Genomic DNA, 17398 nt, shown 5'->3' with positions numbered 1-17398 from the left:
ATGCATTGAATGAATGTACATAAATATCCTTTCTATAATATTTTATATCTATAAATATTTTTTTTAAATCTTTCATTATTAAAAGTTTAATCCAAAATATAAATTTATAATTTCTACTTTATATTTTAACTCATTTTACATTTTATATTGCATTTTCAAAACTTTTTTTCAAATTTATATGCTAAATAATAATTATAAATAATGTTACCAAATTTTATATTTTCTTCTACCTATCATTCAGTTTTTATAAAAAAAATATTATAATAATAAAAAATTTGTTCCCAATTACATTATAAAACAAAAAATCAAAATTATACTAATATTTTTCAAAAAATATATTTAAATTATTTTTTCCTTCTTTTAAGTCAAATTAAAGTAAATAAATTTAAAAAATTTAATTATTTTTTAAAATTACTATCTATTATCAATTTTATTTTTTATTTTTTCCTTCTCATTTTAAAAAATTGCAAAAAAAAAAGTTAGAAAACAGGATGGAATTTAATTTGTAGGAAACCGAATTCCAGCTAGTTTTTTAACGTCAACCCTATAAAATAATTTGAGATTCTACTTCTGAACACTGAATTTTGAATTAGTTTATTTGAGGAATGGCTTTATTTTGGGAACAAAAAAGTCTCATCATTTGCAGTCAACTACTTACTTTCCTTATCAATCCTTATCCTTTGTGCCTTAGACATTTAAGCCAATTACTTCAAAGAATCTTCTTCACACTTCAAACTTTCTCTTTATTCTTAGCCATTGTTTTTAGTATGTTTGGTCGTTTCCTTCATCATTAAATTAAAATAAATGGACCCTCCAAACTCAACTCAAATCATATCATTATTTCGTTAGTGTCGAAATTATTAAAGCATCACCACCAAGCTAATCTAGTTGCGTGTTTAACCCGCAATGTTGCATTACATTACATTAAGAAAAAGCTTAAATAAATCTCATTTGTTCCATATATCAATCATTTTTGTTTCAGATATAAGTCATTTTTGCAAACTAAATATTTAATAAATTATCAAGTTTTAATTTAAGGAGATGAAAACAAAAATTTGTGTGTATTTCGATTTTAATATTATTATTATATTTTTTTTATCTAATAACCAATATGTTTTTCAGTATATTTTTCAATATTTTAGATAGGGTAATATGGGTTTCAATTTAATTATATAATTAGTGTAGATAAATAAAACTTAAACTGTAATATTTAATTTATTATTATCTAATTTAAATATATTATTAAATATTCAAAACAAAAATTTATCATTAAAGAGATAAAAACAACTTAATAAAAAAACACAATCATATACAATTTCTTCGTCACTAATGTCATGATTCATAAGTTTATGCTTATTGGTAGGATTTTAGGGTCTCTTCTGATTTCAGGTGCATTATGCAATTGCTTGCTATAAAACAATATTTTTAATTTCATTTTTTTAATTGTATTGTACTGTATATATGGCCAAACACTTCTCCGTCCAATAGAAAGTGTCTCCATGTAATTACCAATGTTGGGATACTATTAGTTAACCATGTGATATTAATATGAATACTTAGTAGAGGCATTCATGCTAATAGGATCCAGTAAGAATATGTTTAGCGAAATTTGAAAAGTAGTTGTTATGTTTAAAATTTAAATGAATTCGTGGAGTGATATGCGCTTAGAGCAGCATTCGAGTATTTTATAAAATACTTAATTTTATTTGTTTTCAGTCCTCCTCTCTTTTAAGGTTTAGCCTAAATCTTTCTTCTTTCATAAATTTTATTTCTTTCACTCTACTACATTTCAAGCATCTTTTACTTCATTCATACATTTAAACTACAAGATAATAACCAAAGAAAATTTTGACCAGGTAAGTCAAATTTCTTCTATTGTCAGAACTTAAAACGTTTCATAATGCTTAACTCATACCATAAGCTTAAACATATCATACCTTAAAATGTAAGGAACAATGAGGAGTAGAAAAAGGGGGTTAGGGGGAATATGACTCTCAGTTCCTTGAAAAAATACTCTTACACATATGTGAAGCTCAAACCATCACAAGAAGGACTCATATAAACCCTATCTTCTTAATCACACGCCTCCACCTTAGCATATTTTTTCATCTTATCAATGCAAAAGTCATAAATATTGACTAACTCTTCAACAAGGCGAAGGGAGGTAAAATTGGAAGAGTATGCATGCACTTTACCGAAAACCCAAACATAGTTACAGTTTGAGATGGGGGAAAACCTATACTTACGTTTCCTAGAGGTCTCACTATGAGCCTTTTTTTGCTTTAACTTTCTTCCCTCAGATTCTCTTATAACAATGGCTGACGAAGGTGGGTTAAGAAACTCCCTCTAATGAACGGTTAGATACAGTTTGACTTGAGGAGGACTCACTATCAATGGGAACAATATCTTGAGGGGGAATAACAAGGTTATTAGGAACAAGGGAATTAGAAGGCGTAGGTGAAGAGGTTGTGACCTAATGTGGAAAAGCAAGAAGCTGGAGAAAATCAAGACAAAAGAATGAAACCCTTCGTAGAAGAAAATGGTGGTGAGGGAAAAAGGAAACATGAAGGAGAATATGAAAGACAAAAGGTAAAAGGTAAAAATCGTGAGCATGATTTGGGAAGGAAGTAATTAAGGGGAAACTGAAGATAGGTGACAATAACTCCAGTGTAATGATGCGTTGTCACAATAAAAATTACCTTTATTTTTCCCTGTTATTTCAAAGCGAAATAAGGGGAACAGCCTAACCGACTTGTCAAGAGGAACATCTCTCTCGGTAATCACTAGACTCATGAGTATTAACTTCGAGTTCAACAGCTTGTAGCTTGTTCGTACATCGGTATCAATCCACCAAGGTATCACCTCAACTTTTAAGTTAGGAGGCTTGTGTACCTACTCGTCATAAAGTCGAGAATGTAGTTAACTCGAAGTGATTATCAGTATTCTATAACCGAGTTCTAATTACCATAAATGTCAATCATGAATTGAACGGTCAATTTAATGAGCTATAATGATTAAGCAACTACTTATGAGGCATAAAGATCATCATAAGGCCAACCTGAGAATCATTATTCAAAGGGCTTATAAATGCAAACTCTCTAACAAATCCTAAATTTTTATCTTATTCAATACACTCATACACTAATATTTGACGTACATATTATCAATTTTTTGTGTTCTTACTAATTTAAGCATTAAAAAGTCTTTTTCAAGTAAACATTCTACATATTGCTCTATGTAGAGACCAACCAAAAATACATTTATAAAAATATATTATACTTAATCTGATTAAAGTTATCGATACTTATCCAATTTAATTAAACGAGACGAAATAGTTATATACTTCGAAAACATCCTAACAAATCATTTCAAATAATTAATCAAACATAATTAGTAATGACATTTTGCTTAAATAATTTTGAAAACATAACTAAAGGATACTTACACCTTTCATAAATTCTTAAATATTAATATAAATAGATAAATAAAGTAAAGTTTGAGTACTTCTAATATAAATACAAGTCATTACATCTTGATAAGACACTGACTTAATGTTAGAACATCATCATAGGTCCTTACTCCGAGATTAAGAGCACACCGACCAAGACCGAGAACATACAAGACCGGAACTGAAAACGTACAGACCAAAACTAAAACCAAGTTCATACAGAAACAGAAGATTCTAAGACACGAAACAAGTAGCGCAATTGGTCTTGCTCGTTGATTCCGACCTTGTAAAAAGACAAAACTATCTCTTTAAATATTATTTGAACTTGAAATGATGAACTCTCAAAATCCAATTTACCTAAACCTTTCTAATAAAAAAATCTCCAACCAAATTAACCATTTGATAATTATTTCACGAGAAAGGGAAAAAGAATTCCTTGACAGCGTAATTGAGGTGTTTTTTTTTTTTCTGATCTTGACCAAACTATTGTTCTGCAACCATAAACTTTTTTTTTTTTACATGTTGATGGCATCACGTGATCTGAGGAAAAAACAACACTGGGAAAAAGTTAATTTGAGGCAACTTCACGTGCTTATCATGTGCTTATTCCTCGACTTTCACGCCATGCACAGAGGGTTCAACAATTACCGTTACACCAAAATGGCCAAGCCTAAGAAGTTTTCAATCTCATTTCAATATTTTTATTTAAGGAAAAGTCAATATAATTAATTTTTAAACAATTCATTTTCAATGAACCACGTTACTGTAATGATACGGAACATAAATTAATAATATGTCATCAGTTAAAATTAATTTATTAATAAAAAGTTATAACAATAAACATCATGTATTATTATAATAACATTTTTGTCGTAGATTTGATAAAAAAATTCATATTAATTGTTTTTTTTAAATAAGACCAAATAAAAAAAACAATCAAAATACTAAAACCAAATTAAAAACAAGCCTATCACAATAAAAGGAAAAAAAGGCCATTAAATCCTTTTTTTTATCAAATATAAAAAAATAAAATAAATAATATTAGACTCCTTAAAAAAATTGAAATTATTTAAGATATCAGTTATTTAAAAGCTATATACAAATTTATCTTTTACTTTAAAATCATTAAATTAACACCATTTTTAGACTATATATATACACCTTAAATTTAAAAAATATTACAATTACTTGTCTTGTAATGAAGACTATTATAAAAAGAACAGAAGATACGAGTGCAGGTTAAAAAAATCTTAGAATATACCGTCATAATTTACTTTTAAAAAACTATTACATTATTATGGCATAAATATATTTTTCTTATATAAGAATATATTTTAATTTTCGTACTATTTCTCTATGTCTACTCCTGTATTTGTTCTTTTTCCATGTCTGTTCCAGTTTTAAACTATTTATAATTTATTAGATAAGTTAACAACTTATTTTAATAGTTCTTTCTCGTCTTTAGTTTTATTTTATTTGAAAAAATATTCTTTCCTTTCTCATACAACATTTCATTCTTTTTTTTGTTAACTTGTTTAATATTTATAAAGTTTATTAGGATTTTTTTTTATTACAACTTTGATTACACATATTTATTTATGTTATTTTATTTAATGATATATTGTATTTGAAGAAATACAAACATTAATTTCATTAAATCAAATAGTTTTTAGGACACACATATTTGATTATTTCTACTTCTTTTTAATATTTTCTTTTCATATGAGAATATCTCATCTTAATCTTAAGTATTAAATCGAATAAACTCTTTTGGTATAAGTCTTCTTGACATTGAATTATTAATAATATCATATTTTTCTGTTGTAATTTTTATTTTTTATAAAAAAAATATTCAGTTAATATTTAAAACATTAAGAAGATGCTAATACAGGTATATCGGTTGTCCGTGGAATGAGAATGAAACAAAAATTTCATGTATCTTATTTTTATTTTAAAGATAAGAATAAGATAGTCAAACATCCATGCACTCCATCGGACTCTCATCCTAAATGAAATATTAGTTTTTTCTTTAAAAATAGACTAAAATATATTTTGCATCACAAAAAAATTTGAATACATTAATTTTGTTTTCTAATTTTCTTTTGTTAATATATTTTTAGATTTTTGTTAATAATAGTAATAATAACAGATGAAAATTTATGTATAATTGTGATAAGATAACATTAATTATATACATAATCAAAATCACTTTTTCTAAACGTAAAAATTACGTTTTTATCATAAAAATAAAAAAAGGGATGAATCTAAAAAATACATTTAAATTTTAGAAAGACAAAAAAAATAAAAACATTTATGTTTGTATCTTATAAATACCTCAAATGCAAAAATAAACTTTTGCAACTTAAAAAATAATGGGGTGTTTCTTCCTGCAACTCATTATTTTTCTTCCTGCACCCCATCATTTTTTAAAATGTCCAAATTACCCTTGGAAGTATTATTTTTGAAAACATGGCAGAGGTTGGCTTGCCGGTGGAATCGTTCCGGTCAGTGCACCAAACGTTGAGCTTGGCAAAGCTACGGTGGAGGTGCTCGTGTGTTTTCGAAGCTTAGTTGGTGGTGGTTGGAGGTAAGAAATAGGTTGTGTTAAACTATTTTAGATGCTTATGGGTTGTGTAGGCTTCTGAAAATTGGGTTCCAAAAATGAATTCTAAAATAGTAATGGCAGTTTCTTCCTGCACCCATACATTTTTCTTCCTGCACCCCCACAAGGTTGTGCAAACACAAAAGTGTCCCTATATAAATTGTACATTTATTTTTTTTTTATTCCGGATTATGAAATCCGGTAAATTTTCGGATTGGCGCATCCGGTAATCTCCTGGATTGATGCTTCAGACAATACATGAATGATAGTGTTAATCTAAAATAAAAAAATGCAAAACATCCATAATTGAAAAAATCATTCTGGATTCGTCAATCCGTAATTCAAAATATGCATTCCAGATTCAGAAATCCATAATTGAAAAAAATGATTCCAGATCCACCAATCCGTAATAGAAATTAGGCTTCCAAATTCAGCAATTCAAAAATCAATAATTTATGCAAACTTTGCTTCCGGAACACTCCCTCATCCAGAATGCAACATGATTCACTTCTGGATTGATAAATCCGTAGCACACTCCCAGATCCCGAAATTGTGGGGGTCAGTTTCGGAATTTACAAAATTATGGGGGTGCAGGAAGAAACTATCAATAGTAATATGAAAGAGAAAAAAGAATTTCACAATCACAAATTTGTAAGTCAGAGAACTCATTCCAGAATGGGTGCAGGAAGAAAAATGATAGAGTGCAGGAAGAAACACCCTAAATAATGTCCTAATGTTGTAAACGTTTTTTTTTGGTCTTTTCTTCACGGAACTTCTTACAGTATGGAGAAAAAGAGGAAGGTATATAATAAGATGAGTGATAAAAAAAAACATAAATTATAAAGCAAAAGTTTTACGTTTTTAATTAATTAGTAATGTTTTTTCGAAATTTTAAATAATTATTATAAAAAACAATCAATTTATCTTCATATGAGAAAATCGTGAAAAACAATAACATTATTGTTTTATGAAAGTTCATGTGACTTTCTTGCATCAATTCGAACCCTTCTCTTTTCTTTTGAATTGAGAGAATCAGTTAAGGGCTTAAAAACAATGCAAAATTCATTAGGTACCATTATCATATTTTTTATTTTAAAAACAGAGAGAAACATTTTGAATAAAGCTAGAGAACTGATGGATCAATAAATTATACCTTTTATTGTTATTTTTTAATCACCCTCGTATGTTATAAACTAAAAGAAGGTAAATACCACACAAATATTACCTATATATCAAAAGAAATCAATATGTCAAAATACTTGGATTTTTTTTACCAAACAAAATTGGGTACTAACATTTATAACAAAATTTGAAATTGAAATTTGAAAACTTCATTTAGTCATCCAAAGTTACATTTTTTAGTCTTCCAAAAAGTTTGATCATCCAATCAATTTCTCAAATTATTCTGGACATTACTTTTTAAGAAAATTCCACTCCTTTTTTAAGTTGCTCTTACATTACCTAATATCTTAAATTTCAGTTACACCCAGTTCAAAAGTAGTTAAAGAAAAAGGGTGTAATTTATGTTTCCTATATATTTCGAAAAAATAGTTTAATATTTTAATTGGATCCACCATCCTTTTCATTTTCATTCTCCCTTTTACTTGCATTTGATCCTAATTATGAACTGTAATATTTATGTCCAGCAATTATAATTTTTCTTTTGTCAATCATGACTAGATTTGTGAATTGATTACATTTCTACTTCCACTTAAACCAACAACTGAACTTCAAATTGACTCTGAATTAAATTGTCAATAATTTCAATGGGAGATTGTAAGGTAGTGTGCAATTATAATATGAAAAAACTCATTTTAGTCTTATATATTTATTTGCCTATAAAAATGTTTTTAAAAAAAACTGTTAAAACGAACACCCCAAAATCAGAGTGTGTTGCTTCTTTCGCAGGTTGTTATAAACATAACTAAAAATTGACTCATGAATGTTAGATTCATAAACACTTTTATAATATAACCAATTACCAAATTCGAAAAGTTACATTACCAACCAAAAATTCCTGAGAATTGAGACATAGACTCATCCCTTGCTAATTTTGTCAGTAAACTGTGAGCTTATTATGCTCACAGTAGCATACAACTATGTCATCTTTTAACCTCATTTTTGTATTACATTCTTTGAAGCTTCGGAACTCAACACCCCAAAATCTAGAACCAAAATTTAAGAAATAACACTGGTTGGGTCCAATGAATGAAATTACATTTGACAGCATAATCTCTAATTATGTACTTGAAGTACATGTATCAGACAACAGGGAAGTGAAATCTGGTTACTTCAACCTCATGAAGATGCTTTCAAGAGTCAGTAGACACAGGGTCAATGCTGCCTTTTGGATGTAGCATTTTCTTCTTTCCCTTGCCTGGAGACTGCCACACAAACCATGGTTAATGTTAGAAACACAACACTTAGATGATTGAAATTTAAAAGATTCAAATGTATCTTCTCTTCGTAGGGAATTTAGAATTGGATTCGTATCATTGATAAATGTAACATTACTCATGTAAGCTTATTTTATGGTGACTTTGACAATGACAAAGTAATCAAAGACATAACATTGTCGAAAACTACAAGAAATTTGGAATAGCTGCGTTTTAGCTCAAGTCCATGTACTACTTTTGTTGGGTTTACGTACAGTGTTTAAACTCGTGTGCTTAGGTAGTAGAACTTATATTTATCTCGTAAATATAATATGTAAATAATTCAGAAGAGTAATTATCTGACTGCATGTTTGTGTATGAGGTCTCATTAAAGCATTTCACAGTTTCCTTAGCCGAAATATTCAACTTTGAATCCGAGTGTGTTGGTCCTGCTCCACCTATATAGCCACCATCCAACAATCTTTACGCTCAGATACCTCTTTTTCCAGCACACATTCACAGTTTTTGCCATTTCCCAAAATAGGGTGTCCAGATTCTCCCTGGCAATCGCAAGGACTGTGGCTTGCCCCTTCTCCACTTGCCCTCTCATTATTGTAGTTGAGATCTCCCAAAATCAAAATACATTCACAACCTCTAGGAAAGCATTTGCATTAATATTTGGAAATTTAGATTAATTTTTCCAACAATTTCAACCAAGTTAATTACCAAGCGACTAATAAGCAAATTCACAATTTAAGCGAGTAACTGACCAAGGTTTAAGCGTAGATCAAATATCATAATTGATTGCAACACTACAAAGAACGACGTATGCGATATATATCCCTTAAGAAAAGAGATATATACTGCTAGGGATGATGATAAAACTTGCAAGAGGATGAGGTATCCCTCAAGAAAGAAGAGTGGCATATCCCTCATACAGCAATAATAAAGGATGAGGCATCCCAAGAGTGTAAGGACTCAAATTAGAGACGGAGACCATATAAAAAGAAACTTGGAAGAGGCATGTGCTCAAGTAAATCATACCTTTCTATCTGAAATTGAATTCCTAGAAGCAGCCTTGCTCATGATGATTTTATAGTATTGTGTAAATGGAGTGTTACCATTTCGTTTCTCAACCTGCCAAATCAGATGTTTGATTAATCTAGTAACACAAATATAACTGGAAGAAAAATTCAAAGATGAATTTAAGTGAGATAACCTGAAGGAATGATTCGACGGACTGATGATCTTTTGGTGAGAAAGGCACCTCTTCTCTTTTCTTTTGCACAAAGTCAATATTCATCTCCACCTAAATTTACCCACCCGAAACAGAAAAGGCAAAAAGAGATGGATGAGATGAGACGGCTATATTGATATTCTGTTTTAATAAAGGACAAAGAGAAGGGCAAAAATGCTTAAACATCAAGCAAGGAAAGGCTCCCAAGAAATGACATACAATATGTAGACATCACGACACATATCTCCAAAAACACACACATGCATATATATATTATATCATTATGAATTATTTAAATTGACAATCAAGATTTATATATTCAAAATCATCTATAAACAAGGTTAGTCAAATATAACAATCTAAACATATTATCACCAAATACAAAAAATGAATTTATTCCATCTATCTAAAATCCAAAATGCAAAAAGAAGATATAATTCATTTAATACATTTCATCCCCTTCTTGATTATCATCATTGAAAAAGACACTTTAGCCGAAATTCACTTAAAGACAAATTAGCAACTTCAAAAACTTCCACATTATATGAAGATATGATAGGAGAATAAATAAAAACATTCCCCATAATACATATATAATCCAAATATTCCTGATTGTATAAGAATGGTTTCATATTTCTATAATCATAATAGAAACTTACACAATAAGTTTGAGTTTGTAGAAGATCACTGTATTTGTCCTTATTAAATGTTTTTTGTCAGAGACCCAAAAAAATGTTTTTTGAATTGGATAATTAACCACCTAGTATTCTTTACATGTCAAACACAGGGACACATCATTTAAGAGACATGCCGAGTTTCATAGCATACAAGTTGATCTACACTCTTAACAGAACTTACAGCAATGATAGCCAGTTTGCTATGTGATAGTGAGTTCAAGATTCAACTAGTCTTACAGACATTCAATTAAATGTCAAAATTCAAGATGGCATGTAATATTCTAAAACTTTACTCACCTGATCAATGAAACGCTTGATAACACGTCTGAAACTCTCAATAGAAGTTTTCTCAAAGACCTTCTTTAGGTGTATAAGTGGAGCTGTCGCTAGCTCGGGAAAAGATATATGATAGCTCCATTGTGCAAAGTGCTCTGAAAGGAGTTCACTGGCGGATAAGATACACTCTTCTTGGAAGCCACGTGATTTTAACCAATGCTTTGGAAGCTGCAGTAATTTTAAACTGTCAACTACAATGATCAAGTAGATGGTCCAAATATGTGCTACAAAAGAGGCCATTAGATATGTATAATTTTTTAAACCAAATAAATTATTGTGTTGGGGGCGAGGGTGCTGTCAAATTCATCTGACCTTTACGGTAGACATAGGTTGCAACACTTTGCCAGGTTTCCCACTATCCTTGGCAATTTTGTACTCTAAAACATCCAGCACCAATGATGTAACAGGGATGAAAACCCCACTAGAACCAGAAAGATTATTAAGCCATTGGATACATCTGAGTCTCAGTGGTAAATATCTAGGCCCAGGAAACAGGAGAGCAACTCCATTTATAATCTGTACAATCATGTACAGCAATGGCTGAAGATCATAGTCCTGCACGCAAGCTGATATAAAAGTAACCCACATATCAATGCAATTGATGTACTGCCAACTGCAAATTGTTTTAACCACCTCCTGTATACCAAATAATTGTCAGAAAATTTACCTCAGCGTGGTGGTAACATAATACTTCCATATAAATCTAATTCTTCAATTGACTGTCCATTAAACTTAATATTAATAAAAGGAGGCCATCAATATTAAAAAATTTAGAAGCTTACCTTCTTTTTGGTTTGCCACCCTTTCTGCAATATCTTACCCAGATGCAATATACAAGTCATTGCCTTGTTTGATGACTTTTGCATATCTAAACAACATAGCTCCACGAAGGAATTCCTTAGAAAACGTATATGTTCAAACTTTCGCTCAACAGATTGAGAGTTACTAATGAAAGCCTTGTATGTTTTGACGAAGCAGAAGTCAAACCAGTTAGAGCTAGACATAGAAGCTATATCTTGTATAATGAGAAAGGAATGGGACGATAGAGACCCATCACCTGTTGCCCAGAGATGAACAGAAATCTGTAATAGATTCAAGCGCAAGGTAAGGAAGATTTCACATGTCGTGAGAATGACATTATACACATATTGGCCAAAAGGTCAAGAAAGTACATATATAAAAGCTTATGTTAAACACAAAGCACAAATATAATATCAAAAAATAATCAAATCATGATCATCCAGTCACCAACTAATTTGGATGGAACATATTGCTACTACTAGAAAGTAACGTCAAGACAGTTTGTATAAAAAGGGAAGCATTAGATTCCTCTTCAAACAAGGTACTAAATTTAAGAATACCTTAAGAAGATTGCGCAGTAAAGATGGAAATGCAAAGAGAAAAATGATTGAAGTTCTGAGCCGACAGATTGAGAAGGCCAATAATTCAGAGTCGGTGACCTGGTTCAGGAGAAACACAGTACTTCTTAAGTATGACTTAATAAGTGGCCTCAGGGACAACCACTTTTTTGTATTCTTTAGGTCCAACACGGCTTCCTTCCTTGAACTTGAGCTTGATATTCCCAATAACTTCCTAAATGTAGCATCAGCCTCTTGTAGCATGAACATTAATATCTTGCAGAAAGTTTTGCTCTTCTGAATGCCATCAGAAAAAACACAACCACTGACACTGGTTGCTTCAGAATCATTGTGGCATGCTGCCCTATAAGCATTTATGAGACAAGTAAGGGCAGGAACACTACACTGTTCTTTGACCAGTTTACACAATGAATCAACAGATGCACTTGTCAACAGTTTACCCACGTGAGAAAATGCATTATTGTTATTCAGTGGCTGCACCAGATCTAAACTTTTCCCATCATCCGAACTCTAAACCACATAAATAGGAAAACAATCAATTTTTCATTAATAGAAGTGCTAATTGGGTCAAAAGATCAAAGTTAGAGAACATGAAATAACAATATATCCAGCGAAATAGTAGCACTCTACTATTTTGTTCTTGAGAAAGAAAATATGGGTAAGGATGCTTGAGAAATGATGATCTCTCAAAAGATTAATGTGTGTTCTTACTTCAGGGATAAAAGTGAAGACATAAAAAGTCTACCCTAGGACTCTAGGTGATAGATAGTGATACGATCTAGAATGGGTCAATATAATTTTCACTTTTCTTTGTAATTAGTATTATTTTTTTAATTAAGTGGCCAAATTGTCACATGGAAGATAGAAAACCACAAGAGAAGGTGAACCATTCATGTTCTCATGGCAATGTTATCGATATCAGATAACAGAAAATATCGGAGACCCAAAAATCTTTTATGAAACAATATCAAAAGCCATGACAGGTTATGGCAGAAGCATTGCGGATAAAAATAAAATAAATACATACACATAATAAAAAAATACAATATAGATATATATAATTTTTTTTAAATCCAAAAATATATTTGTAATTCAAAAATAACAAAAGACAATAAATAACTAATAATAATATCATGTCTAAGAAATTCAAATAACAATAAAATCAAATTAAAACACCACATATCCCTCCTCCTAAGACCATGTTTATTATCATACTCCCATAAAGATTTCTAATATCTCCACAAAGACTATGAAATAGAAATGAGGCTGAAATCTCAGGTAACACTATCACATTCAAATGTAACACGGTCCATCAATAAGTGCATGTTTTTGTAAGACCTCACTATGCCTAGAAGGAAAAACTAACTATTTGGCAAATCTAATAGTCTACACCGCAATTGTCACACAAGCAAATTCAACCACAAAATTGAATTTCAGTTTTCAGAACATATTCCAGCTAACTTTCTTGTCACTACAAAATAAGACATAAATCTACTCACAATCTCCTCGTCTTGGGTTTGTTCAATCTTCATATCATAACTTTCTAGAAATTTTGAAAACCCCGGGTCCTGTATATTTCAAAAAGCTAAATCAGTTATTAAAACAAGAAACGTGAATGGCAAAAAACAGAAGCAAATAATTCATTATTTAGAAGCAAAAATGATAAAAAACGAAAAATAACAATATACATGAAATTCAACAACCAGACATACAACTCCCAGTTCATGGAAAATAATATCAATTAAACCCTCTCTTTCCTTTGACTATCAAATGTTTTAGTTCTTTCAGAGCTAACAAGTCCACTGTAAGAAGAATGTATGACTTGTATAAACTACCCTACTAAACTAGATAAGACTCGGGTAGAACAGCAAGTGTTTCAAGATTCAACTTAAAACACAAAATGCTTCATGTTACAGTTATATTGACAACACTTTGTAATATTGTTGGACTTGTTCACTGATTGTTTAGCATATTGTCTGTCTTCACTAAGGTGTGGTCCTTTTTTTCCAATAACAAGTTTTATGTGAAGGGGGAAAAACGATCAGCAAATGTTTCAACTACTGTATAAAACTGGGTAAGTCTCAAGTAGAACAGAACAGAAAATCTTTCAGGGTTCAAACACAGGATATTTCATGGAATGTTATATTGACAGCTTGAAATATTGTTAGACGTGTTATGTGTTGTTTAACCTTTTTCTGTCTCAGTGTATTCTTATCCTAGTTTTATTTGTACTCTCCTGTATCCAATAATTTTTTTGCTAAAGGAAAAATGATGCTAGCATAACATAATTGTTCAAAAGAAGTACAAATCAAATAAAATGGTGTACGTCCATATGAAATTATGGAACAATTAACCATTCACCAATTAACAGAATAAATTTTAAATGGAAAATTCCACTATAAAACCATCAGACACAAGAAAATCACCTTTTCTCTCAATTTGTTCAACTTTTTTGTTTTCTTTAGAAGTTCAGCACAAAAATCTTTGTTTTGCTCTGATAAGGAACTAGCAGATTTGTTGTCTGGACAACAAAAAAAACTTTGTTAGGTTTAATCAAAACATATAAAAAGGGAAAATTGCACTTGGTTTGAACTGAAAGGTAGAAATATCCTAACTCCCAATATAGCATTCACTTTCACTGTCACTTCCATTATCATATGAAAAGCTTGAGTCCTGGTCACAAACTCAAGAAATCAATACATGAAATATACAATAGTTAAGGCAAATGCAAAATTAAGACTGAGAAGTGTTTTAACAATAAATTATAATCTAAACCTCTGAAAGAAATCCATCACTGTCTGAATCATCTCCGAGAACCTCACTGTCATCTTCACTGAATATAGCATCAAGAGAAGTGTCTTGAAATTCTTCAACTACGTTTCTGTTAACAACAAATGAATAGTTAGTTAGTTATGAATAGTTAGAGCCAGCCAAACAATTTGATCATATTAAAACCCCATGAATTATGATAGGTGCCCGATTCAGGTAGTTACGAATAGGGCCCAATAAAACCAAGTGATCTTATATGGCTAGATTCTCCACTTAGGAAAAAGGCTTATTCGTAAATAAGAAATAAGAAAGAAAGTTCCTTAAAAGAAAAAGAGCAATTCTGTTATATAGGTAATTCAGGGGGAGAGAAGGGAAAGATGTGTGTTTTTCAACTTCACTTTTCTTGGAGTCATAGGAATTTCAATTGGTGCAAGCATTTTCTTTTTTCTGCATTTTCCTATTTGTTCTTAATTATTGTAATTTCGTTATCAAATTACCACATCATCAATCATTTGCATTTATTAGAACTCCCAGTGTCTCGTAGAATTTTTAATTACTTTAAAAATAATGTTTTGGTGGGAAACACCCACATAGTTCAAAATTTACCAAATAAAAGAAAAAATATATAAAAACAAGTATAATAGAAACAGAAACAAAGTGAATATGTCAATAGAATCAACCTATAATTATATCTAGGTTACTATTTACCTTTCATTTGATGGATTTATTGCGTCATTCTCTATGTTTTCTTCAATATCATGACTATCTCCTGTGGCAGTCAAATTTTGCAGAAAACAACAAAAATGCAAACTGATGAGACATCTTGCCCATAAATTAGTACACTCACGCATGAATATCAATTTGATTTACAAGCAAATTGCATTCTCAGACAATATAAACACTAAATAAATTATAATAAAAAATCAAAATGCTAATCAATAATCAACATGTAGGGATAGACATAGAATAAACAGATTATTATATTTGTAAGGATAGACAATCCTTACTTTTTGAAGCTTTCCTTTTGAACTTAGAATTTAACTTCCTTTTGTTCCTCAAAACTGACTGCAAATTCTTTTTTGCAAACTTCCTGGCTTTCTTACCCAACTTTCCCATTCAGTAGCAATATCAACAGAGATTCTAGACACACAAAGTTTTACAAAATTTCAATAAGAGATGCAAATCAGTCTCAAAGCACAAAAAGACTTTATCTATATAAAAAAAGACAGAAGATAGATTTGTTATAGTCATGCCAAGTATTTTCATATCAAACATCTATTTGGACTAAAAATTATATATTTAAATGTCTAAAGGTGATTGGAAAACACTTCATAAAACAGATAAGGAAAATATTTCAGTAATCACCACAAAGGAGAACCACTTGTCCAGGTTAAAGGATTCAATGTAACTCTTCAATGATATTTTTTTGTTAAAGTATTAACCTCTTTTAGAAAATAGTTGCCCACAAAAAATTAGCAGAAGGTTGCTTGCAAATACTTCAAGCAAAAGGATTATCAGAAGTTCAAAAGGATGCAAAAGTATTGAAAAGACTGAAATTAATTCTCTTTTAAAGTTGACCAAGAGAAAAGTATCAATGAAACTCAAGTATACACTTGGTTAGGGATTCAACAAGATAATTTTGTTAGGAATGGAAACTGCAAAGAGGGGAGAATGAGAGAACTCATACCGCGGAGGCTGCAGTCTTAGCAGTGAGCACCAAGACGACGACCAAAAAGAATGGGACAGTAAGCTAATTTAGGGTTTAAGGTTTATCATCCTTTACCCAAATCTTTTTATTTCTCTGTTGCAAGTTTACTATTTAAAAAAAAAAAAACTAAAACTGAAATACTTTAGTTTGAAATCAAATTTATTAGATAATTTAAAATCAGATTTTATAAATTTTACAAATTTATAATACTTTTAAATTTGTTATTTAAATTAATCATACAAGTTGTATAATTTATAATTTTATTACATCAATAGTATAATTTTACATAATTCTATAATTTACATAACTTACCTACTTTTTAAATGGTTTATATAATTTTATGATACTTTATATAATCAATTTATAATTGTATAAAACTTTACATAATTTTACATTCTTATATTATTTTATAACTATTATTATATAATTTCATAGGTTTTATTAGTTTTATGATTTTATATTTGTATAATTTATATAGTTTTAAATTTATCATATAAATTATTTATTATAGATTTATGTAATTTTTTAAATTTTATTATAGTTTTATAATACAAACAAATTATATATCTATTTCTGTTCTACATATTTTGTTACTAATTATACTCTTATTGATATAATTTATTTTATTATTTTACCCTTTGTATTTCGTAACTATTTTTAAAAATTCAATTAACTATTTACAGTAAAAAAATTATCTATAAAAAAATATTAAATTATTTTATAAATATTTTTAAGAATATTTTTTTATAAGAAATTATATTTCTATTTTATTTTAAATTATTTTATAATGTAGTAGTTACATTTAAATATTTATAATCAACCTACATAAATAAATATTTACTAAAAGATATTTTTTATTAATTTAAA

The 17398-nt window shown here is 29.5% G+C and overlaps 1 protein-coding gene across 1 annotated transcript; it reads right to left on the bottom strand.

Annotated features, from left to right (window-relative positions):
* Positions 1-7995: 7995 nt before the first annotated feature.
* Positions 7996-16626, bottom strand: LOC137837305 (protein REBELOTE). Its single transcript, XM_068646272.1, has 14 exons — positions 16511-16626; positions 15831-15963; positions 15532-15592; positions 14830-14935; positions 14670-14727; positions 14481-14575; positions 13554-13622; positions 12037-12564; positions 11458-11757; positions 10988-11311; positions 10637-10843; positions 9645-9734; positions 9470-9562; positions 7996-8434 (listed from the first exon to the last, which is right to left on the bottom strand). The coding sequence occupies exons 2-14, from the start codon at positions 15937-15939 to the stop codon at positions 8363-8365; spliced, it is 2112 nt and encodes a 703-aa protein (XP_068502373.1). The 5' UTR covers positions 15940-15963; positions 16511-16626; the 3' UTR covers positions 7996-8362.
* Positions 16627-17398: the final 772 nt, after the last annotated feature.

Source organism: Phaseolus vulgaris, chromosome 4, assembly GCF_000499845.2.
Source record: "Phaseolus vulgaris cultivar G19833 chromosome 4, P. vulgaris v2.0, whole genome shotgun sequence".
NCBI lineage: Eukaryota > Viridiplantae > Streptophyta > Magnoliopsida > Fabales > Fabaceae > Phaseolus > Phaseolus vulgaris.
Note: the sequence above shows the minus strand (reverse complement) of the source record. Positions and strands in the feature narration are given on the sequence as shown.